The sequence below is a fragment of the Puma concolor genome, chromosome C2 (assembly GCF_028749965.1).
Source record: "Puma concolor isolate L17-30 chromosome C2, mPumCon1.1.hap2, whole genome shotgun sequence".
NCBI lineage: Eukaryota > Metazoa > Chordata > Mammalia > Carnivora > Felidae > Puma > Puma concolor.
The window spans coordinates 149522605-149548006 of record NC_141675.1 but is presented as its reverse complement, the minus strand read 5'-3'; the positions used below and the strand labels follow the sequence as shown (position 1 = coordinate 149548006).

The 25402-nt window shown below is 47.5% G+C and overlaps 1 protein-coding gene and 1 long non-coding RNA gene across 2 annotated transcripts; both read left to right on the top strand.

Annotated features, from left to right (window-relative positions):
* Positions 1-11712: 11712 nt before the first annotated feature.
* On the top strand, positions 11713-15382 carry LOC147577605 (uncharacterized). The gene is made up of 2 exons (XR_015240432.1): positions 11713-11951; positions 13941-15382. It is a non-coding gene; the product is annotated as an uncharacterized LOC147577605 (long non-coding RNA).
* A 4048-nt stretch (positions 15383-19430) lies between these two features.
* On the top strand, positions 19431-20812 carry CC2H21orf140 (chromosome C2 C21orf140 homolog). Its single transcript, XM_025914127.2, has one exon. The coding sequence runs from the start codon at positions 19855-19857 to the stop codon at positions 20608-20610; it is 756 nt and encodes a 251-aa protein (XP_025769912.1). The 5' UTR covers positions 19431-19854; the 3' UTR covers positions 20611-20812.
* The last annotated feature ends 4590 nt before the right edge of the window (positions 20813-25402 follow it).

Below are 25402 nucleotides of genomic sequence, written 5' to 3'. Positions count from 1 at the left end.
GACAGAGACAGAATGCGAGCATGAGCTGGGGAGATGCAGAGAGAGAGAGAGAGGGAGACACAGAATCCGAAGCAGGCTCCAGGCTCCAAGCTGTCAGCACAGAGCCTGATGCGGGGCTCGAACTCACGAACCATGAGATCATGACCTGGGCGGAAGTCGTACGCTCAACCGACCGAGCCACCCAGGCGCCCCAATTATTGTGAATGTTTTATGCAAAATCCCTTAAATCTAAAATGCTCAGGGTCGGAGTAATCAACCACTCTCTTGGCCAACCACACGTAGGTGGACCAGTGGGAAAGGTGCCAGCACCGCGGTGTGAGTGTTCAGTCCAGCAAGTGGGGAAGAGATTTTGTACATTCCACCAACTCTGGTGGAGACAGAAATAGAGCAAGCTGATTCCCAACATTCCAGACACTTTTTCTTTCTTTGTCCCTATAGTGAGTTACTCCAGATTAGGAGATCGGGTCAGATAAAGGCCTTCCTCTGCAATGGAAACTACTTAAAATCAATGCAGAATGTATCTGGGTTAATAGTTTCTAGGAATGGCTCTTCTGGGGACTTGTGGCTGACGGTACCACGGTTTGTACGAAATCAAATCCAGGTAGGTTATCAGAGCTTTCACGGGTGTTTGGAACACATCTATCCTAACTAAAATTCTTATCGGCTCAGATTCGTTTTCATTTGTCTGGCGTGATATAATTACCACGACATTTTAAAAGAGGATTTAAAAACAGATTAAAGACTAACCATGTGTTAGCTCTTCCTAGAGTGGCTGGTGGCTCTGATTCTCATAACTGAATCTGATTGTCTAGATTTCTACTAGAGCAGAAGAACGTCAATTCATTCTTCAGTTAGAGTTCTTCTCTTGGCAACAATAGAAACCCACTCTAGCTAACTCATGCCCTCCCCCCCCCCCAAAGAGGGATCTGTGGGAAGGCAACTGAGGCAGCTCCCAGAATCAAAAGGATAGCAGTTTATCCAGGCCTCAGGAGGGAGAGACATGAGTCTGTCTGAAGCCCTCACTCACATGCCCCAGTCGGAGAACCTTTTTTCCAGGGTCCTCCCAGAAGATGACTCACCTTCCGCGCTGCCTCTCTGGACCCCGCTCGCATTTCAAACGGCAGAGGGGACTATGGCATTGGGTCAGGTGCGGCAGGTGCCTGCTCCTTAGACCAATCACTGAGGGTGGGCTCAAGGAATTGAGTTCTGATTGGCTGAGGCTGAGTCATGTGCTCCCTCATGTGGCCTGAGGGCCATAAAATCTACGGAGAAATTGCCAATAAAAAGAGCGTTGCTCAGGTATCCCCTCCTGTGAAACCTTCTTGACCTAAGGCAGAGTTGGTGGCTCCCCCAGGGGCTGCAACACTTGGCAAACACTTGGACGAGTCAACGAGAAATTTGTATTTAACAGAATCTCTCCAAGGTTGGGAACCGCGTTTGTTTGCCAAGAATTTGGTGCAGGAAGGGAGACCCCAGGGGCTCAGGAACGTGGGCGGAACTATTCTACAGGAGATAAGGAGAAGAAGTCGCTTCTCAGGAGAAAGGGAAAAGAAAAAGAGGCGGGAGTAGGTTAGGGACCCAGCAGGATGGCAAGATACCTTGAGAAATGTCCTTGGGGTGACTTACCCGCCAGCACCCGGCCCCCCGCCCCCGCCCTTATCTACAGTGTTAGGAAACTCATGAAATAAAGGCTTGAAGAGAGGGGGCGCCTGGATGCTCACTTGGTGGACGGAGTGTGTGAAACCTTGATCTGGGGGTTTATCTTGGGGCCGAAGCCCCACACTGGGTGTAGAGATTACTTAAAAAAAAAAAAATAAAATCTATACAAACAAATAAATAAATGCTTGAAGTGAATGATCTGGGAAACAGCAAAGGGGAACAGCGACGTGTCTGGTCTGGTGCAGGTGAACTGAAGCAGCTAGCAGATATGGGATGTTGGGGCAAAAGTGCTGTGTGTTTTCGTTTTTCTCATTTATTTAAACATGAGCGAGACTGAGCGGTGAGCAGGGGAGGGTCAGAGAGGGAGGGGAGCTAGAGAATCCCAAGCAGGCGCCACGCTGTCAGCACAGAGCCTGATGCGGGGCTCGAACTCACAAACTGCAAGATCACGATCTGAGCTGAAACCTAGTTGGATGCTTAACCCACCGAGCCACCCAGGCGCCCCCAAAGTGCTGTGTTCTAATGTTAGTTTTGGGTTAGTTTCAGCTTGAACGGTCAAGAACTAACCGAAGTCTTGGGGAGGCTGGTATCCGATTCAACCAAATCGCTGTAGGGTGGGTGCGAGAGAGAGGGAAGGGTGGAGGTGGGTGCCTGAAGGAGGCTCCTGAAAGCTAGGTCCCTCTGTTAGAGCACTTCTCACATAATACTGCAACTTTTGGTCTGCAGTCGGCTTCCTCTGCTGACCCAGGAGAATATTATTTTAACAGAAGGACAATAAGAACTTAAGAATAAGGACAAGAATAACTGTGACATTACCGGGTCCTTGCAAAACGCACAATAACTATTTGCTGAATGAATGAAGGATGCATACACTAGTGGGTTAGTTCAGTTCCTTATAACGAGAGCTATTTCATTGGGAACAATAGGTCCTAACAATTTTCACCCGCCACTTTCTTCTGGTGGGAATGTCCAGTCTCCAGACAAACGAGAGTGAGCATGGAATTTGAAGAAGCCCATTCGTTGTTCTCAAGGAACGAAGTACCAGTAAAACCTTGGACTGCACGCAACTTGTTCTGTGAGTGTTCCACAAGACGAGCAAGCATTTCTGATAGATTTTAACTTGATAAACAAGTGATATCTTACAATATGAGTAGTATGTGATGCCGAGTGATCACATGATCACAACCGAGCCAATGGTTCTTGGAATTCCCTTGGATATACAAGTGCTTTGGATGACAAGCCTGTTTCCAGAATGAATTGTGCTCGCCAACCAAGATTTTACTGTAGTTCCAGCAAGCAAAGGAATTTGGATTATTACTGTTTACAATCTCTCTGTGTGTTTAGAAAGTACATTTATTTTTCGATCTCACTTGGGTCTTTATAGCAACTGCGGGGGCTGGGCAAGTGTCCAGCTTTGGCCCTGGTGGCTTCCTTTCTGCCAATATGTCCCATTCATTTGTCTGCCTTCAAACCAGCTCATATATTTCTTCCAGAAAACCTTCTCCCCTGGCCCAGCCTCCTAAAGATGTGCTTTTAAAAAATATCAATACTAGGGGCACCTTGGTGCCTGTGTGCCTGGGTGGCTCAGTCCGTTAAGTGTCTGGCTCTTGATTTTGGCTCAGGTCATGATCTCATTGTTTGTGAGTTTGAGCCCTTGTATCAGGCTCTACGGTGACAGTGCATAGCCTGCTTGGGATTCTGTCTCCTCTCTCTCTGCCCCTCCCCTGCTTGTTCTGTCTCTCTCTTTCTCCGAATAAATAAATACTTAAAAACTTTTTTTTTATGTTTACTTATTTTTGAGAGAGACAGAGGCAGAGTGTGAGCGGGGGAGGGGTAGAGAGAGAGGGAGACACAGAATCCAAAACAGGTTCCAGCCTCTGAGCTGTCAGCCCCGACGCGGGGCCCGAACTCATGACCCTCGAGATCATGACCTGGGCCGAAGTCAGACACCCAACCGACTGAGCTGCACAAGCACCCCAACACTTAATTTCACAAAAAGAATGATCCAATTATGGGAAGACAGTATTAAAATATAGAAAGAACTCTAAAACATACCCTAGGGCTGAGGGAGAGTGTCCGGGAAAGGACAGACTTGGAAGGGGGTCCCCTCCCCAAAGCTGGGGTTCAGGACCCGTTGGCAAAGCCCTGGTTGTAGCCACTGGAAGGTGGAAACGTTTGTTGGGTTGCCTGGGCCTGAGCTGGGCCACAGTCTCTGGGCAGTAGGAAGCAATTTCCCAGGGCACAGGAGGGCCAATGCTGGTGGACAGGCTCACGGAAAGGATTGGGGTGTAGGGACCCGCTCACTGGCAGGCGGGTGCTGAGTCACCTGTCATGGAAGCTATGATAATAGCCAGCCAAGGATAGGGGATGGCATGTAAGGGCGTTGATAGTGTTCTAGGGACTGAACATTTGTGTCCCCTCAATTTATAGGCTAAGTCCCTCATCTCCATCGTAATGGTATTTAGAGGCGAGATCTTTGGAAGGTACTGGTTTTAGATGAGGTCATGAGGCTGGGGCCCCCATGATGGGATTAGGGGCCCTATCTGAAGAGAGACACCAGAGCTCTCCCTTTCTGCTGGGTGAAGCAATAAGGTGGCAAACAGGGAAGAGCCTTCACCGGACACCGAATCTGACAGCATCTTGATCTTGGACTCCCAGTCTTCAGAACCACGAGAAATAAACATCGGTTGTCTAAGCCCCCGTTCTATTGGCTGTCGTTATGATAGTCTAAGACATAGCGTCAAAGGAAAAGAAGAATTGGACACTTACTCAGGGTGGCAGGACGGATTGTATTCAGATGACTGCCCTAGGGGAGGGAGACTCCAGTATAGACTGAGCTCCACTCCAACTGAGACAAAGGTGAGAGCAGATAAGGAACAAAAAAGGACTGGAGCTGTGTAGATGTGGAAGATTCCAGAAGAGGGTAGGTGGAGGATTACTGAAAACGGCTTGGCAAGCTGGGTTGTGCACAAGGTGCACACTGTGGGGACAATGCGTATTTTGTTGTCTTGTGGCACTGTGTTTTCTTGAGCAAAGACTCAGCATGGGGCTGGGGTCACCTTTCTGGACACAGCCTAGTGTGGGTGAAAGCCAGTTTGGTCAAGTCTCTTAGCACAGGGTACAGGTGAGTCCTTTGTGCTAGAGGGAGCTCAGAGTTCACAGGAGCCCGCTCGCTGGCAGGTAGAGTCCGGCCGGGGCTATGGAGCACCATGGTGTCTGCATCAGAAAGGCCACGGGAAACAACCCTCTGGGCCTCACACAGATGGCGGTGCCGGGCTCCCCTGTGCCTGCCCAGCAGCCTCGGCCCTCCGAAGCCTGGGGTATCACTTCCTGTTGCTCGGAGATCGTAGCCCAGCCCAGGCCCAGGCAACCCTGGGAACTTCTCTATCCAGTGGCCTCATTCCTCCATCAAGGTCTGAACCCCAACCTTGAGAAGGGGACCCTCCTCCAAGTTTGTCCTTCCCTGGGCACTCTTCTTTAGCCCCGGCGCAACTTTAGAGTTCTCTTTAGAGTTTTAGAGTTCTCTTTACATCTTTTTAGCATCTCCTCTGTTTCAGTTAGGAATTCTGTACCTTAAACATCCATACCTCATCGTGTGGCTTCTATGTCCTGATTGCTTCCAGAATGACACAAGGTCTAGGTTAAAGAATGAACGTTCGTGGCCAAGCAAGCTTGAGCAGTGGCGGACGAAACGAAGTCTAACAGGCTTCTGGACCCTGAGGTTACGGGAAGCTTTTAATATAATCTGCAGCGTAGATAATGGGACACTTCTTTCACTGAGCCTGGTGAGAGACTAATGCTCAGTATGGGGTGTGATCCATTACAACGAAACATCAGTCACAGAGAGCAAGGGACAGAGCCCGCAGGATCGTGAGCCTTTCACTTGTTCTGCGTTTACTATAACTCGAGTTATTTCGACCAATAAATTCGTATGTACCCAATACCTGCGTTGTGCACACACTTTGCTACATAAAGCCTAAGACTGCTTTGGTTTTGGAGGCTCACAGCCCGGAGGATGTAAAAGACACACTTTAGCCTGATACATACGTTAAGCAAGAGGTGCCATCGGACAGCACATAATTAACTATAAAAAGGGTGATGGCAAGCGCTCAGAGGTCAGGAAGGAAAACAAACCACATATTTACTTGTATTGAGGATGCTTCCCAGATAACAGCCTATAACCCACTTTTTCTTTCCCTCCCTCTCTTTTCTGCTCTCAACCTCATTTTTCTTTTCTTTTCTTTTTTTTATGTTTATATATTTTTGAGAGACAGAGCACGAGTGGGGGAGGGGAAGAGAGAGAGGGAGACGCAGAATCCAAAGCAGGCTCCACGCTCTGAGCTGTCAGCATAGAGCCTGACGCGGGGCTTGAACCCACAAACTGCGAGATCACGACCTGAGCTGAAGTTGGACGCTTAACCCCCCGAGCCACCCAGGTGCCCACCCCCCCCAACCTCATCTTTCCGAAGCAGCCTTATCAAAGTAGCACTTTACATCAGCGCAGTGCACGTAAATCTTGTCCTGAGGTCATGTGATTCTCCAGACACACTTTAGGGGCCCCGAGCTCTGTGTTGCTCTCTTGTGACACCAAATGTGTGGGATCTCCACACCAACAACCAGTTCTCCAGTTCTCCAGCCCCTAGTTGTGTGTCCTACAATTCAATTCCATTCTGACACTAACTGTCCAGAGTTAGTACAGACCCCACAGGCTGAAAGCTCAGTCCCACAGGATGACCCCCACTCCAGATGCCAGTCTCAAGTTCCTAATTGTCACCTGTGTGACCAACTGGCTCTAAATCAGGGGTTCCCTTAACACCCTCCTTAAGTTCAGTAATTTTCTCGAACAGTGTGAGAAATAAGCCCAAGGACCCAATCAAAGGAGGGACACGGAGACTTGGAGCACAGTGAAGCGAGGCTTTAGCCAACATTCTCACAAGAGCAGGTGTCTGACGAACAGGCACGCTCCGGGCAGTTACAGCAGACAATTTATCTCCTAGCGTGTGAGTCCCTCCCCTGGTTCTTCATTGGCTGAGCACTACAGAGGTAAGTCCCTCCCCTGGTTCCTCATTGGCTGATCACTACAGAGGTGACAGCCTTACCCAGAAGTTGCCTGTGCCCCTGTAAGGCAAAAAGTAGTCTGATTGGAACAAATGTACATTCCCTGAGGGACACAGAGACTTTCGGTCCCTCCTCCCTTGGTTCTTTGGCACATGCTCATTGCAAAGCCCATGAAAATAAGCCCGTGAAATGGAGAGGGGAAGAAGAACCAGGAAGTGAAGTGTCTAAGGGTTTGGGACTCCATTATGGGGGAACCCACTGTTAATTAGCACAGCTTTTATCTAGTATTTCTGAAAACGAATCATCTCCCTTACTTCTCACTCGGCTTGAACAGAACTCAGGAAAAGATTTTACTGACTAGATTACCAGTTTACTCTCAAGGATACAACTTGGGGAGTTCCAGATGGAAGAGCTCCACGGGTCGGGGGATGGGGGGAAAGGGTGTGAAGCTTCCAAGCTCTCTGAGCGGCACCACCTTCCCAGGCACCTCCATGTGTTCAGCAACTCAAAAGCTTTCTGAATCCCATTTTTAGGGGATGTTATGCAGGCTTCATTAGGTAGGCAGCATTGATTAAATCAGTGGCCACTGGTGATTTAATCCAATCTCCAGCCCTTCTCCCCTCCATGGAGGTTGGGCGTGGGATGGAAAGTTCCAACCTCCTAATCACACCCGTTGGTTCCTATGGCAGCCAGCACCCATCCTGCTGTCTCAGGGCCCACCAAGGTCACCTTATTAGCATAGACTCAGGTACAGTCGAAAGGGGCTTGTTATGAATAATAAAATGTTCCCACTCAGGACCTTGCACTGGTTTTTGAAGCTCTGTGCTAGGTATGAGGCACAGACCAAATACATGTTGCTTATCTGGCAGGCATGCAAAGGCCCAGGCACTGTGCTGGGACCAGCAAGACAGAGAAACAGTCTCCTGGAGAAGGCAGAGTGTCAAGGGACCACACAGGACAAACCAATATGAGCAAAGCTGGAGGTAAACTGGGATCTTTGGGAGCAGAGAAGGGGCAGGTAACCCCGGCCAGAGAAAGTGGGGGGCAGGGGAGGATGATGCAAAGGAGGGCTCCCGGAGAAGGGTCACCCATCGCAGACCTGGCATGTAAGAAATACCCCTCCAGAGGGACAGATTCTGTGCGGATCACTTTCAGAAGGCATCATGGTCTCTCTTAGGTTTCTTCATGGCATATGGACCCCCCCTTCCCCCCCAAATTAGACTCCTCCTCCAAGACCTGGTGAGATGACCACATCGGTGCATGACAGAAGACAAGTCTTCCGCAGTCCGCACACTCTTTGTAAGAAAAGCATGGGCAAAGTGTTGGTGATTTGGGACGATTATGTTGCAACACAACGGAAAAATTGATCAATAAACCTCAAGTCAGGGCAGAAAAAGAGATTTATGTCATCCACCATCAGCACTGGCTATACAGCCGTATAGTTTGACACACTGGAAAATTTAATGAAGTGAAACCAACAAGCAAGATTATGGTGATGAGTCTTCAATAAAAGTCGTAAATGTTAAATTAGGCCGTATGGTTTTGATGTCGTAGATTTCTGGTTGCTCTCCCATGCACACAAAGCCTGAAGTTCTTTAGAGAGTATTATTATTGTAATTAGTATTTGCCAGGCAGATGCTGAGCTATCTGCCCCCAAGTCAGGTTCTCCCTGCTGTTGTTAGTAACCCTGATTATCTCGAGCCTTCTGCCCCAAGCTGTCACCAAAGCCCAGACAAGCACATTCACGCGTGTCCCTTTATTAGTCCAAAGGTTGGGGAGGGGGGAGCGGCCGCCTCTCTAAACCAGGCAGGGCCCTTTATCCCACACCCCCTGCCTTGCAAACCCATTTAGTACAGTTATATCAGGAAGTTTAATTAGCAGAAAACAAGTGGGGGTCCCAGCAGGAGCCCAGGCTGCGTCTCCCGCTGGGGCTGGATGTGTTTGAACAGGTGTTGGTGAGGCTTTTTGCACAAAGGACAGAGGACAGATCTGTTCTTCGGGAAAGAGAGGTGCAAGGAAGCAAGGTTAGCGCTCTCTTGAAGGTCAAGGGTGCAGAAGTCCGAGCAAGAATCCTGAGATTTACTGGGGGGGGGGGGGGTTGCTTAAGTCACAGCACATCCCAAACCACGCGATCGGTGGGGAGCAGAATGTGCAGATTGCCTTGAGTCTGGAGCAGGAGTTGGCGTGGCTTCCTCCAGAAAAGTCCGGAGCTTCTTGGGAGATAGATGGCCGAACACATGCACCAAACTCACAGTACTGTCAAAAAGGCAGGTAGGAAGGGGCACCTGGGTGGCTCGGTGGGTTAGGCATCTGACTTCGGCTCAGGTCATGATCTCGCAGTTCATGAGTCTGAGCCCCGTTCAAGTCTGTCTGTTCAAGTCAAGTCTGTGCTGACAGCTCAGAGTCTGGAGCCTGTTTCTGTGTCTCCCTCTCTCTCTGCCCCTCCCCTGCCCCCTCTCTCTCTCTCTCTCTCTCTCTCTCTCAAGAATAAATAAACATTAAAAAAATTATAAAAATAAAAAAAAGTTTTTTAAAAAGGGGGGTAGGGAAAATACAAGCAGGGTGTACAACCATGTACCCGTTAACGGCACAATAGGAAGAGAAGAAAACTAACATCACACAAACACGACCAAATGCTAGGTGCTCTGACATACACCAGCCCAGACGGTCTCCTCATAAACTCCATAAGGGGGGGTACTCTTAGGGAACTGAGGCTCAGAGACGTGGAAAAACCCTGTCTATGTCACTCACCTGGCAAGAGGTCCAAAGCGAGGTTTATCGGATTCAGAAGTCCATGTGATGTTTCTACGAAGTCTTTGTCCGCAATCCACTTTCATTTTCATTCAAGGTAAGGAGTGGGAAGGCTACTGGTTTGGTTGAGGTTTATTTCTGTCTCACTCTGTTCCGTGTTATTACGTCCCTTACTCTGAGACCCGGGTTTCTGGCACCGTCCCTCTCTGAAACATTGCCGGTCTCGTGTTGAAGGAATGAGCTCTGGAGGGTCTCACCTAGACGATTAAATGCTCCAGCCTGAAGGGATATTCATTACTTCCATCCGCCACTCATTGGCGAGAATCAACCAATGGCTGCTTCCAACCACAAGGTGGTGGGGAAGCGGTCTCTTACCTACCATGTGTCTGGAAGGCCAAGAGCCCAAGTCCAGGGAAGAGTACTAACAGATACCATGGACTTGATGCAGACGTGGAGTTCTCAAAGCAGGTGCTATGGACTGAAGGTGCCCTCCGAAGTTCATGTTGAAATCCTAAACCCCATTGTGATCGTGTTAGGAGATGGAGCCTTGGGAAGGATAACGGGGTCATGAGGACGGAGACCGTGTGATGGGATTAGTGCCCTCATAAGAAGACAAGGGAAGCTTGCCTCTCTCCACTCTCCCCCATGTGGGGATATAACGAGAACACGGTCATCTGCAAACCAAGGGTGGGCCTGTCAACAGACGTGGGATCTCCTGGCACCTTGATCTTTAACTTGCCAGCCTCCAGAGCCATGAGAAATAAATCTTTTCTGTTTAAGGCCTCCAGTCTCTGGTAACTTGTCACAGCAGCTGGAACGGACTAAGACACCATGTTCCATGGGATTCCTCAGGCCACTAGAGGGAGAAAGGAGAAGCCCAAACCCATCTCCTACTTTTTCTCTTCTGCATTGATAGAAAACAAACATTTCTATATTAAAAAGTCATAAAAATGGTTTTCTGTTTATATGCTATATAAACATATGTCTATGTTCCTTTCAAAACTAGCCCGGCCAGCTCTACTGTTCTGCACCCCATAGGTTCCCCCCGACCCCCACCCCAGGGCCTGATTAAAACTTGTTCTAAGATAGGGATTCTCACCTTGGTTTCACTTGAAAATCATGCAGATACTTGAAAAATCTTGATGATGCCCAGGCCTCACCCTAGACCAATTCCATCAGAACCTCTGAGCGTGGGGGCCAGACATAGACAACTCTGCGAGCTCCCCCAGATGATTCCTCCATGCACCCCATTGAGCACCAGGCAGACCCCAGAAGGAGTTTGAAACTCTGTAGGCTTGTTCTCGTCTGCCAGGTGAGGGCCCTCGGAGAAGCCAGAGATGGGAGTTTGCCTCAGTAGTTACCCTGACTAATGGTTCTGGCTCTTTCTCAGCAGTGGGAGCCGGGAATAATGCAGGAAGAGGGCCATGGGAGGAGTGCCTAGGGAGGAGTGCCACTCTGGGCCAGGCCTGAGGAAGGCATTCTCCATGAGCACTGTCACTCTGAGCAGAGAACCAGGAAGCACACCTGGAGACAGGTGTCTTCCATTGGGTCCCAGGTGTTTAAAACCCACATACACTCACACACACACAGAGCAGGCCACACACACACACACACACACACACACACACTTACATCCACACTCACACACATCTTTCTTGTTCCACAAGGGCAAATTTTAGGGCAAATGAAATGCAGCCTTTGCCTCGCCCAATCTTTTCATGTTACATGTGAGGAAAAGAAGCTTTGGAGAAGGTCAAGGAATAGGAGAAGCTCCTTTGGTTCCGGTCAACTCTCCTCAGCTCTATAAAGTACATTAGAAGGTGTTTTTGGTTTTTTGTGTTTTCAAAAAAAATTTTTTAATGTTTATTTACTTTTGAGAGAGAGAGAGAGGGAGAGAGAAAGAGAACACACACACACACACACACACACACACACACACGAGCGAGCAGGGAAGGGACAGAGAGAGATGGAGACACAGAATCCAAACAGGCGCCAGGCTCTGAGCCATCAGCACAGAGCCCAATGCCGGGCTTGAACTCACAAACCGTGAGATCATGACCCGAGCTGAAGGCAGACACTTAACCCACGGAGCCACCCAGGCACCCCTGGTTTGTTTTTTAAGAATCCATTTTGTAGAAAAAAAAGGCAACCATGGATTCTTCTCTCGGTTGGCAAGGCAAGGAGAAGGGGCCCCTTTGCCCTCTCTTCCCAAACAACTTGTCCTGAAAATGGAACAAGAGTCCTTCCAGCTCCATGGGTGCAGTGAGGCTTGAGCAGGGCGCTGTGTGCAGAGGAGCTGGGCCATTGCCAGCACTAAGCACTCACAAATGTCATCATTACGACCGATCGCTGACCTAGCAGGGCCTTTGTGACCTCACGTGACAGACGTGTTTCGCTGGGAGTGTTTTCCCACTGGCAAGTTTGGGGAGGATGCAGAGGTTGGAAACACACGTGCTCACACACGTACGGTGGCAAGTTCAGTTGTGAGTTGTGAAGCTGGGTTCGTGCTCAGCTCTTTTTCCTGTTGTGGGGGGAGGGTGCCAGGCTCTGTGTCTCCCGGGAGGTTCAGGGTGCCAGGCCAAAAGCCTGAGGGCAGGTCCTCCCCCTGTGCATGGGGTGACTGCGCTACATGTCCTGCAGAGGAGGGGAGGGCAGGGCCACCGTGGGGAGAGAATGGGGCAGAGCCATCCCTAAGCACAGCTTTGGACAGAAGCTCTTCGGTTGGGGTTCTGGGGGGTCCTCAACTTACTTGTTCTGGGTCCCTCTGAAAGTGACTGGGCCTCCCAGAGGGAGGGGCTCTTAGCCCCAGCGAGACCCCCCAGGGCCCAGGTGAGGCACCCACAAGAACTGGATCTGGGCACCTCTTGGGGTGCCCGTAGTGAGCAGCATGGAAGGGTGTCCTCAGTGCCCTGCCACTGCTCTGGCCTTGGCCTTGGGAATGGGAAAGGAGCCCCAACAATGCCTGAGTCCAGTGTCATTGATTTAAACACATAAACGTGCCTTTAAAAGGCACCTGGTTACCCAAGCAGTAGAGAAGAAAGAACTACAGAAATGTTTTCTAGAAAAGCAGAGGGTAGTTATTCTTAGGACTGAGGGAGAAGTCTGTGATTGGGAAGAAGTGTGGGGTGCTTCTGGGGTTGGCAGGGTTCTACCTCCTCTCCTGGGAGGGTATTATATTGTTGCTTAGAAGTCATCATGGGCACAGATTCATCCTGGTGGACCCTGGTGGTCCTTCCATCACCCTCCAAAATCTCCAAAGTGGGAGGTGACCCTAGAGAGGCCATGTTCTCTCTCCCAGGTCTCAGCCAAGGAGGGGAAGCAGAGAAGGTCCAGAATTAAGGGAAGGAGGAAAAATGAAAGGTTCTCGGAGTTTCTCTGGCTGTGTGTGGGGCAATGATTTGCTTGAGTCCAGGCCACTCCTGGCTGCCAGCGCAGGCTACTTCCTGGCCCTGCCCAGAGGCTGGCTAGGCCTCCCCCTAAGCGGGTGAGGGTGGGTGCCGAAGGTGTCTCTGCAAGGGCTGCTGTGGGTTGTCATTTCGTCCCTCTGTTGATTGATCACTCTCAGACTCCAGAACCCCGTCCCCAGTCATCTCCAAGGCCTGGCGCTCAGCCCACTGGGAGCCACCTGGGTCTGGCCTCTCAGGATGCCATGACTTGTCCTTTGGCTGGCTTCCTCCAAACACAGCCCCCCCCCCCCCCCCCCCCCCCCCCCCCCCCCCCCGCCCACCACCATGCCTCTCTGAAATTAACCCCCAAGGGCATCTAAATTTGTGCATTGTCTAGCAAATTCCTCTTGTCATTGTTTTCTAATTATATTCTGCCAGATTTACTTATAATTAATGATGTTAAAACAGTGAAGTGCCATGTTTTCCTATCAGATCGTCAGAGATTACAGATCACTAATATCAAGTGGTGGTAACAATCTGTGAAGTACAAAATGGCACAAACTTTTTAGTGGATGATTTGGCAATATCTACCAATATTGAAACCATGCATAGCTTTTGACCCCTCCTCTTCCCACCCCTCTACTGTTTATCTACATTATACCTTCATAACTACGAGGAGATGTTCATCATAACATTATTTGGGATAGCAAAGGATGAAACAATTATTGGAAACAATCTAAATAACCGCAAAGTTGGGCATTCATCAAATAGTGTGTGTCACATCCAAACAATGGAATACAATGTAACCACTAAAAAGAAGGAGGTTTTCCAGTATTAATAACATGGAAAAACATCTGTGATTTATTGTTAGGTTTACAAAAGCAAGTTAAAGAATATAGTACGTAACTCATTAAAAAAAATCAAACATCTTTTTAAGGATCTGTATCTACACTCTTAAATCCAGGTGAAACCTGTGCCTGGATGACACAAAACAATTCCAACAGCATTCCCTCCGGTGAGTGAAGTGTTATGGATTAATAAAAATAATTATCTACAACACCTAAGCTTTGTGTTTCTAACTTAAAGGGTAATGAGATTTCAAAACCAGACAAAGACCCCACTAAAGAGGAGAACTACAGACCAATCTTCCTGATGAACATGGATGCAAAGATTTTCAAGATACTAGCAAACCGAATCCAACAAGATGTTAAAAGAATTATTCATCATAATCAAGTGGTATTTATTCCTGGGCTGTGGAGTTAGATCCAATATCTGCAAATCAATCAATGTGATACATCACATTAATAACAGAAAAGAACCACATGATCCTCTCAATAGAGGCAGAAAAAGCATTTGACAAAGTACAGCATCATTTCTTGCTAAAGACCCTCAAGAAAGGAGGTATAGTAGAAACATACCTCAAGATCATAAAGGCCATATAAGAAAGACCCACAACTAATATCATCCTCAATGGGGAAAATCTGAGAGCTTTCCCCCTGAGGTTAGGAACACGACAGGGATGTCCACTCTCACCACTGTTGTACAATATAGGGTTGGAAGTCCTAGCCTCAGCAATCGGACAACAAAAAGAAGTAAAAGGCATCCAAATTGGCAAGGAAGAAGTCAAACTTTCATTCTTCTCAGATGACATGATACTCTTTCTACGATTAGGTGGAAAACCCAAAAGATTCCATCAAAAAACTTCAAGAACTGATACATGAATTCAGCAGTCGCAGGACATAAAATCAATGTACAGAAATCAGTTGCATTCTTATACACCAACGATGAAGGAGCAGAAAGAGAAATCAAGGAATTGATCCCATTTACAATTGCACTGAAAACCATAAAATACCTAGGAATAAACCTAACCAAAGAAATAAAAGATCTGTATGCTGAACACTATAGAAAGCTTATGAAAGAAATTGAAGAAGACACAAAGAAATGGAAAAACATTCCATGCTGATGGATCAGAAGAACAAATATTGTTAAAATGTCGACACTACCCCCCAGCAATCTATACATTCAACACAATCCTTATCAAAATAACACCAGCGTTCTTCACAGGGCGAGAACAAATAATTCCAAACTTTGTATGGAACCAGAAAAGACCCTGAATAGCCAAAGTAATGTTAAAAAAGAAAGCCAAAGCTGGAGGCATCACAATTCCAGATTTCAAGCTGTATCACAAAGCTGTAACCATCAAGACCGTATGGTACTGGCACAAAAACATAGATCAATGGAACAGACACTTTTCCAAAGAAGATGCCCAGATGGCTAACAGACACATGAAAAGATGCTCAACATCACTCATCATCAGGGACAGACAAATCAAAATTACAATGAGATACCAGCTCACACCTGTTCGGATGGCTAAAATTAACAACTCAAGAAACAACAGATGTTGGTGAGGATGTGGAGAAAGGGGAACACTTTTGCATTACTGGTGGGAATGCAAACTGGTGCAGCCACTCTGAAAAACAGTATGGAGGTTCCTCCAAAAATTAAAAATAAAGCTACTTTATAACCCAGCAATTGCATTACTAGGTATTTACAGGAGTGCTGTTTTGAAGGGGCACATGATCCCCAATGTTTATAGCAGCACTATGGACAATAGCCAAAGTATGGAAGAGCTCAAATGTCCATTGACTGATAAATGGATGAAGAAGATATGGGGTGTGTGTGTGTGTGTGTGTGTGTGTGTGTGTGTATTGGAATATATTACTTGGCAATCAAAAAGAATGAAATCTTGCCATTTGCAACAACATGGATGGAACTAGAATGTATTATGCTAAGTGGAATAAGTCAGTCAGAGAAAGACAAATATATAATTTCACTCATATGTGAAATTTAAGAAACACAACAGATGAACACAGGGGAAGGGAAGGAAAAATAAGATAAAAACAGAAAAGGAGGCAATAAGAAACTCTTAACTACAGGATAGAAACTGAGGGTTGCTGGAGAGGTGTTGGTGGGGGAATGGGTTAAATAGTTGATGGGCATTAAGGAGGGCACTTGTTGGGATGAGCACTGGGTGTTATATGTAAGTGATGAATCGCTAAATTCTATTCCTGAAACCATTATTACACTAACTTGGATTTAAATAAAAATTTTTAAAGAAGGTAATGAGAAAAACATTTTTTTAATTTTGATTCTGACAGGTTAACAGATCCTCCCCTTCTTTCACAGTCAACCCCCTTCCCAACCCTCTAGAGCTTCCCATTTCCTGAAATACCAGGAAGTACTCTCATCTCCCAAGTAGGGATAGAGATTTAATTAAGAGACTGCTTAGCAAGCAGGAAGTGTCCAGAGGAGGTATAAACAAAGGGTGTGCCTCCTAAATAGCCATTGGTCCCTCCACCCCTCCTCTGTTTTGCAAAGACATCTTTGTGTCTTTCTTTAATCCGATCGTCCCCCTCGACAGAGAAACCTTCGAATTCGCTGGCTGCAGTCCCCTCTAGAACCGCCATTGGCCGCACATTCTCTGGGCTCCTTTGTAACTTACCCCTTCCTCAGCAACTCTGTGACACTCCCCATGTCAAGCCTTGAGGAAAGAGGTTAGGAACCCCTTAAAGGATTTATCTCGGCTGAAATACAAGCTCTTCACCACTGCCATCCCCGGGTTTCCACAACTGCCTTGTTCCATCTCCTCCTTGAAAGGTCTCCTTCCCATGAGGCCCCATTTCTAGAATTTTCCTCCCCAACCAAGGCCCATCTCCTTTTACTGAGACTCTTTGTTGACTCTTTTCTCCCACAAGATGGCGCCTTCCTTGAGGGGACCTCAGGAGACTCCAGTCTTTCCAAGATTATACTGCCTGGAACCTGGAAGCATTCAAGATTTATTGATGAAGTTGAGAGAAAAAAAGAAACAGGAAGGAAGGAAGGGAGGGAGGAAGGAAGGAAGGAAGGTGGAAGGGAGGGAAGGAAGAGAAGAAGGGAATATTTTCCTTTTTTGCAACAGGGTAGACAATCTAGTTCATTTCAATATTGGTCCTCAGCCTTGATTTTTTTTTTTTTTTTTTAACTTTTCCTTCCTTTTCTTCTCCTTGACTTCCCTCCATGACTTTTTTCTTTTCTCATCAGTCACTGCCAAGCTCTCTTATGGTCTGTCTTCTCAGCCAGTCTGTCTCAACAATAACAAGCAGCCATTTATAAAGCTCCATACCAGTAGATTGTTTGCTACCTCCTACGTCCTTGATTCAATACTCTGAGATAAATGTTCTCCCCATTTTACAGACAGAAGCTGAGGCTACTGAGGGTGGAGCTAAGATTTAATCCTAGGTTTATCCAGTACCAGAGCCCCTGCACACAACCCCAGTGCTCAGATTTACTTTACTTCCATTGCCTGCCCAGTGGGGCCACATTCACACCCGCCACCTTGGAGTGACATCTGCTTGGGCTCACCATCCTGGCCTTTCCCGCTCTGGAATGGAATCAACACAAGAAAAGTCAAGATAAGTGCTTGATTCTTCTATTTATTAATAGGCGAAATAGTGCTATGGGGCCCTCCAATACCACCTCCGGGCAACTAGCAGGTTTTTTGAGTATTTTTTTAATTGGTGTGTCTGATTTGTTGTTGCTGTGTTGAACTCAGAGATTTTAATACCTTCGTTCTGCTTCAATTTCTTGGAGTCATCATTTATTTCTTCAACCATTGGTTGATGTTCAAACTCTTCCATTTTAGCCCATGGGAACCTTTCAAATTGACTCTTGGGTTCTTTCCACAGAACCTAGTAGTCTCTGATGGTTTCCTTGCTTTTAGGCTGGACAAGATGTCCCAAACTCATCTTGTACATTTCCTTCCCCTAGAACGAAAGGACCTCCAATTCCTCTAATCGTTGCAACAACGTGGATGGAACTAGAATGTATTATGCTAAGTGAAATAAGTCAGTCAGAGAAAGACAAGTATCATATGTTTTCACTCATATGTGAAATTTAGGAAACACAACAGATGAACCCATGTCAGATTATAGTCTCATATTTAGAAAGAAGTATACATTGCTGCTGGGATTAGTGATTTTGTTGTTGCTGCTGTTACTGACAGGAGAAGCAGTTAGGTTCATTAGTTTCAGCTTTATTTGCATATTTTTGAGATCCTTTGTTTTCTTTTTCTTTTTTTCCTTTTGTTTGTAAAAAATGTAAAATGTCTACATTTTCTGGTTAAAATTATAAAACAAGATACATTCGAAAAAGCCAATGTTTCTTGCTTTTATGTCCCTCCTGTTCTATCCCTCCACTTATAGATAAGCAATTTTAATTTGTATTTGGTTCATCCTCTGTTTTTCCTACTTGAAAATACAAGTAAATGTGCATATCTATTTATCATTTACTCATACATATATATTTACACAGAAGATAACATATGATACATTCTCTTCTATACTTCTGAACGTTTCTCATATCCATAACCAAACACTGGATGAAAAAAGCAAAGAATTGTCTTGGAATCGACCTCATTGCTTTATATAGTGCTCTCACACTGCTATTCCAGGGCACAAGTTACCTTGGGACAGGGGAGAGAGAGGGTGGCTGAACAGGGTGACTCTGGGACCACCATTATTTCAGCCACAGCAGCCACATTCCTGTTCCACATATTTGGCATTCCTATCAAATTTGGTCTGAAAAACAGTCCCCACTTTTTTTTTGGAAAAATCCAAAGAGAAAATGGTCACAGGCTAATTACCAACCCAAACTCCCTGATCCTGGTTTCTGAGAGGCTGTCCAGAGAGCACACGCTTCGTGTTAACTTTACTAGGCTGGCATAATCTTACTGTCTAGGGTTGCCTAAGCTTGAGTCCCAAGAAAACCCTGATGGAAGAGAAACACTCATCTGTTCAACAACTGAGTGAAGGACCTGATAAATCATCTCGTCCACATTGTCATTTGAGGGACTCTATTTTGCACATTTAGGAAACATCTTTAGCTCTAAGGAAGGGAATAAGAAACCACAAAGGCAGTTGAAGAGGCCGCTAGAATTTAAAGCAAAGTGTCCTTTTGCCTTGAGTGTATAAAATTAAAAGTGCTTTCCAGATGGGTTACTGAATTCACTCAGGAACTGGCAGCCAATGAAAGATAGGCTTGCAGACTGACTCTTTTGTACTATTTGCCATACCTTCCTCTTCCACCTGTGAACTCCATGCATATGCAGACTTAACCCACACACATGGGCAGGTCTCACTGGATGTGTCATGGCTGTACCACTGGCTCCTGACACAATGCCCGGTGCTTAGTAGGTGCTCAATAAATATATTTGGAATGGATGAATGAATGTAAATATTTCTCTTTGTCCTCATGAACCCATCGGAAAGGAATCATAAATTTGGCTCATCACTGTTAAAGGACTGTTGTGGTTAGGATTGTGTCCCTCCATTCCGCAAATTATGTGTCAAAGCCCTAACCATCCCCAGTACCTCAGAATGTGACTATGTTTGGAAAGAGGGTCTTTAAAGAGGTGATTAAAGTAAAATGAGGTCATATGGGTGGGTCCTAATCCAACATAAAGAAATCATAAAGATCATAAAGAAATTAGGCCAGAGACATGCACGCACACAGAAGAAAGGCCATGTGAGGACACAGTGAGACAGTGGCCATCTACCAGCCCCGGAGAGAGACCTCAGCGGAAACCAAACCTGCTGACACTTTGATCTTGGACTTCCAGCCTCCGGGAACATGAGAAAATAACTTTGTTGGTTAAGCTGGCCAGTCTTTGGTATGTTGTTACAACAGCTCTAGCGAACTCCTACGATTGCCAATCTCTGCCTCAGACCATGGCAGAAGCGATGTCAAAGAAACATTTTTTCGTGGTTCGCATTTCCCATTCCCATATCATATAAGCCAGAAGAAAATTGTTCTCAGTATGTGTTTCGTGGTGCTTTGAAATCCACAGTGTATCTATGTGACTGGCCTCGCTGTAAGAAAGCCCTTTGTGAGGTCATCGTGTCACTCTTGCCAAAGCTGCACAGATGGAGACATGCAGGCTTTTAAAAACACTTGAGAAGACACCATGCCTCACTTTGCAAACCCTCTTTTAAGAAACATCATTACCAGAAATCCATTCGATAACATCAAGAGGAAGCGATGCCTCCAATATTTGAAAACGCTGAAAACACTGCAAAATGATGGATTTAAGACCATATATTTTGGAGAAACCAATATTGCCGAGAGTCTTGTCGCCGGAGAAGATTTCAGTGACGGGTGTTTCATGCAAACTCCAACTTGGTGTATCGTGCATGCTGGTGGTAGTCAAGGATGGGTGCCTTGGAAGTACCAGACGTTCCTTAGAGATGAGGTATGCATCAAACAGGAAGACAGCCTCTTCTCTGAGTTCTGTGATGTGGCGAGGAAGGCCTACGGGAAGTGTGCCATTGTGGTCAAAGAGAGAAGGCAGCGAGACAAGAAGAAGCCAGAGGAAGACAAAGAGCCAGAGGCCCAGATCCATGCCCCGTCGGTCATTAACCTAGAGAGCCTTGTGTGTTGCCCGGAGGTAGCCAAGTCCTGTGGCCACGAACTACTCTCTCTGCCTTCCCTTTACAATTACCTAAACCCTTTAGACTCAGCCTGGTCTTCTTTGAAATGGTTTATCATCAATAACAGAAAAGAGTTTTGCTTTCAGTACATTGACAGTGTCTATTCTTACCAGTACATACTTGTCAGAGATTTAATTAGCAAAGGGATCGAAAGGATAAACCCAAGCAAATGGAAAACACTAACCAACAAAGTGCGGAGATGGGAAAACTACTATCTTGGTAAATTTTCTTAAGGGTGATTCCTCTAACAAGCGGTTGGGACCATGCTACGGGCAGTCTTTACCAACTCTGCTGGGCTCGACTCTGGACCGCTGCAGCCAAAGATACTTCAACAACGACCTCACAGGGATGCTGTGAGGACTGAGGTTTCTAAGGGTGTTGGCAAAGTGCTGTAGGTTTACTGGAGGTTGCATTAAAAATTGTTGGTGAATTAGGGATCTCGACTCCCATCTTGTTAAGGCCATCTTGAGGGCTGGTCAGTGGGAGGATTACAACTAACTCAGCCCAAAGGAGCTTGATGGGGAGCAGGGGTGGTCAGAGCTAAAGGTTGTGTGGTCGAAACTTTTGGGTCAGAAAGAAAAAGAACCAAGTGTGTGGTCACAAAAAGGTTGAAATAGTGTGCCAACCAGCTTGAGCCACCAAAATAATCTACAGGGAGCCAGTTTGCCATCGGTAGGAGATGTGGTCCAGACAGTGGCTAAACAGGCTTTTTGCTTCCCGTTGCTCGAAAAAAAGGTGTCGGAGGTTGAGTGAGAGACAAGGAGGTTCCAAGGAGGTGAAAACCCATCCAGATGCTCCAAGGTAAGTTGGTGGTCCCATAAAGCACCTGGAAAGCTGTACCAGGGATTGATTCAGCTAGGAGTTGGTGGGTGAACAGGTGAAGTGAACAGGAGTCTGTGGAACCCGTTAATCCAAGAATCCTCCAAGAATCAAGAGAGCATGTAACTTGCTCTGGGGTGGAGGAGTGAAGGTTTATATGAAGAGTTCACGGGCACCTGGGTGGCTCAGTCGGTTAAGCATTCGACCTCAGCTCAGGTCATGATCTCATGGTTCCTGTGTTCAAGCCCCACGTCGGGGTCCGTGCTGACAGCTCGGAGCCTGGAACCTTCTTCGGATTCTGTGTCTCCCTCTCTCTCTGCCAACTGCCCTGCTCGTGCTCTCTCTCTCTTTCTCTCAAAAATAAATAAACATAAAAAAATTTTAAAAATTCAAATCCAAAGATCATGTGCACAGCCATTATTCACACTGCCTCTCTACTACTGGGCATTCATTTAATCCCATAATGACCCCATCAGGTAGGTTCTACCATTTCCCCACTTTACAGGTGAGGAGACGGAGATGTTTTGAAGTCAGAGTCTAAAGCCCACATGCCTAACCACCATATTTGGCTTTGTTCCCGGAGTATTTGGCGTTTTTTTCCCTCCCACAACATGGCGACACCAGGCGACACCAGCTGACAAAGCAGCCGCCTCCAAGTGGACACCCACAACAAAAAGATATTTCAACACAAAATTGAGCAAGAGGCAGAATGCCTTGTAAAAACACATTATTTTGCAGTGAGAGGGGAAAAATGGAAGACTTTTAAGGTTCTCAAACAAGATAAACCAACAGACGCTATTTTTGTTTGAATACCACAATGATCTAATAAGATGAGTTTGGGGTCCTCTTCCCTTGAGACCTTGTTTCATCATTAGGAAGGCACTTAGGGGAAAGAGACGTCAGTATAACCAGAGAGATCAAAAGGACCCCCTTTAATGTGCAACTTAGTTACATAATACTGGATGCGTAATTAAGAAATGCTGCATAATACTAAGCGTGGAAACTTCCAGCAGAAAGTCATGGAAAGTACGCTGGGCTTTGGGAGTCGGATAGACCTAGGTGGAATCTCAAGTTTCCAGCTTATGAACCGGGGGACTTTGGACAAGTTACTTCACTTCCCTGAGGCTCAGTTAACTCATTAGTAAATTAGGGTTGAGGGCTTTAAAACTCTTAGCGCAAGCCATGTCTGGCACCTCCTGAGTGCCCCATAAACTGAAGCTCCTGTTATTATAGTCCAAGCTGAGGGCCAGCAAGGATGCCCACGGTTAGACCTGATGTTGCTGACCTCATTTCCTTTTCACTCTTTGGGGAAAATTCCTGTTGCTTTTCATCACCAGGGCATAATGAGAGTAGACGCATCTGAAGATACTTTGATCAAAGGAACTTTGTTCTCTGGCATTTCTTTTAAGACCATCTGTGATAGGTTAGGCAGCTGATGGTAATAAGAGGTTTCTTCTGATGGGGAGGACAGGGAGGATGGTGAGCATAGCCAGGACTCTTCGAGACCAATCACGTGCTACGCCTGAATGAAACAAACAGTAAGGTAACGAGGCACAGCAACCCTGCGTGTGTGGACGAGTCCTCTGGAAGAGACTTCATGAGGTCAGTGGAGCTGCTGTCTTGCTAAGAGGTTGGCTGGTGAGGTATCCCTTCCTCTTCGGCCCTCACCGTCACCCACAACCACATCCCCTCTCTGTCTCCATGGACCATGGTGACTCCCAAGGAGGTGGTGTGTTGGAACGGTCTGTCCTAAAATGAGCCCAAAAGCAAATAGGCAAATGGAGCTGGAGCCCAGTGGATCCTGCCTTGTCCACCCGAGGAAGGTCCAAGGCCTACCCAGGAGGTGCAGACTCCTTCCATGTGTGATCGTTTTAGACATACAAACCATTTTCACGTACTTGACCTCACTCAGTCTAGACGGTCACCCTGTATATAGGCAGGGCAGTGATCCTTAAGCTCATCTGCCCATGAAGACAAGTCCAGGTGGTAACTGACACCCTTAGGGGCATGGACACCTGTAGTGACAGGAAGGTCAGGCAGGATCCACGTCTTCTCAAGTAACCTTCATGCCCGTCTCTAGCAGGCTTCGTGGGTTGGTTAGGATTAGGTCATGCTGTGAGTAGTGGAGACCTAACCCACAGAGATTTAACAGAGAAGGCACCCCGGGGAGCTCCTGGGTGGCTCAGTCAGTTAAGTGTCTGGCTCTTGATTTTGGCTCAGGTCATGATCTCCCGGTTCATGGGATCGAGCTCTGCACTGGGCTCTGTCCTGGCAGCATGGAGCCTGCTTGGGATTCTCTCTCTCCCTGTCTCTCTCTCTCTCTCTGCTCCTCCCTTGCTCAGGCGTTCTCTCTCTCTCTCTCTCTCTCTCTCTCTCAAAAAATGAACAGAAAACAAATTTTTTTAAAAGAAGGTACCCCACCTCCACCACAGAAAAATCGAGAAGTGCCAAGGTGGCAGCTCAGGGCTAATATGATGGATCCATGGTCATCAAGAACCCAGAGTCCTTCCACTGTCCTAACATGGTTCCATCCTCATTGTCCCAAACGGCTGCTGAACAAGCCACTGCATCAGCATTCCAGAGGCGGGAGGCGGGGGGCGGTGGGGGGAGCACTGACAGGTCACACATCTGCACCCCCAGCCTGGCGCCTTCATTCTGGACTCCCCCGGTGGGGTCTCCAGGCTCCTCGCAGGGAAGGGGAAGGCTTGGGGACACTTTGCCCCGCTCTGACTTCTCCACTCCAGGACCTTCCCTCTGGCCTCCCACCCACACCCCGGGGGGGCCTGAAACCACCAGAGCCTTTGTTTAGGGAGCAGCTCTCCATCTGGGCGGATCCACCTGACCCCTGGCAGGTGCACCGGGGGTGGGGAACAGAATGGGGCAGGCCGGCCCTTCCTCCTCGCTTTAGACTCTTGCTGGTGCCATCTGGTACCCTCAGAGTAAGTGGTTAAAGACTTAACTCTTCCATTTGGAGCCTGTTGCCTCGATCAGCTACTCGGACGGCTGGCAGCTCAGCCCCCTCTCCCGGCTCAGCTGAGCCGCTGGAGCCCCCGAAGCAGGGAGACACCACAGAGGCCACGGGGGAACAGGGAGGAGGGTGCCTCCGTCCGAGGGGAGAAGGCAGAGGGAGAAGGGATTGTGGAGTCTGGCCCCTCACGGGCAAGGCACAGGAGGCTCTCCCCGCTGCACGCAGCACCCCTCCCACGCTGGGAGCAGAAGGCCTTGTGCCAAGCCGGAGGGGAAACTGAGGCCACCGCCCTGGCTTCCAAGGCCTTCAGTGCCCGGTCCCCAGATGACCCCCCTCCTCGGGCCCTCCCTGCTTCCTCGCACAGCCGATCCCCCTTCCTCTGTCTCCTTCAGCCCTGATGGAGCTCAAGCTTCCCCCTGTCAGAAAAACTTTTCTGTCAATCCTGCCTTCCCCCAAGGCTACCGAGGTTCCTCTCCCCTCCCGGGAGGTACTCAGCCTGCTGCAAAGTTGGGGATCACAGGACAATTCTACAGTTTTCAAGGTCTCAGCTCGCTATGCTCTCAGATGAGCTACCTCCGGCTTTAATTCAATGGGGCAAGCTGTGAATCTGAAAAAAGTACAATCAGTACATGAGAGAGAGTCCCAAACATCTGGAAACACAAGGAAAATATTGAGCCAATTATTTGAAAACTAACCAGTTGTTTGTAACTAACGTGTCGTTCAGAAATGTTTTTGGGGTGCCTGGGTGGTTCAGTCAGTTGTGTCCAACTTCAGCTCAGGTCATGATCTCACAGTTCGTGGGTTGGAGCCCCGCATCGGGCTCTGCAGAGCCCGATGCGGGGCTCGAACTCATGAAACCGTGAGATCATGACCTGAGCCAAAACCAAGAGTTGGAAGCTTAACCGACTGAGCCACCCAGGCACCCCTCTAATATATTGTTTAAAGATTTTATTTTTAATTTAATTTAATTATTCTTATTTTTTAAATGCTTATTTATTTTTGAGAGAGAGAGAAAGATGGAGTGTGAGTCGGGGAGGGGCAGAGAGAGAGGGAGACGCAGAATTGGAAGCAGCCTCCAGGTTCTGAGCTGTCAGCACAGAGCCCAATGCAGGGCTCGAACCCACGAACCTGAGATCATGACCTGAGCTGAAGTTGGAGGCTTAACTGACTGAGCCCCCCAGGCGCCCCAGGAATCTGCATTTGAAACTGCCTCTCGTGTGTGCTCACGTTGGAGAACC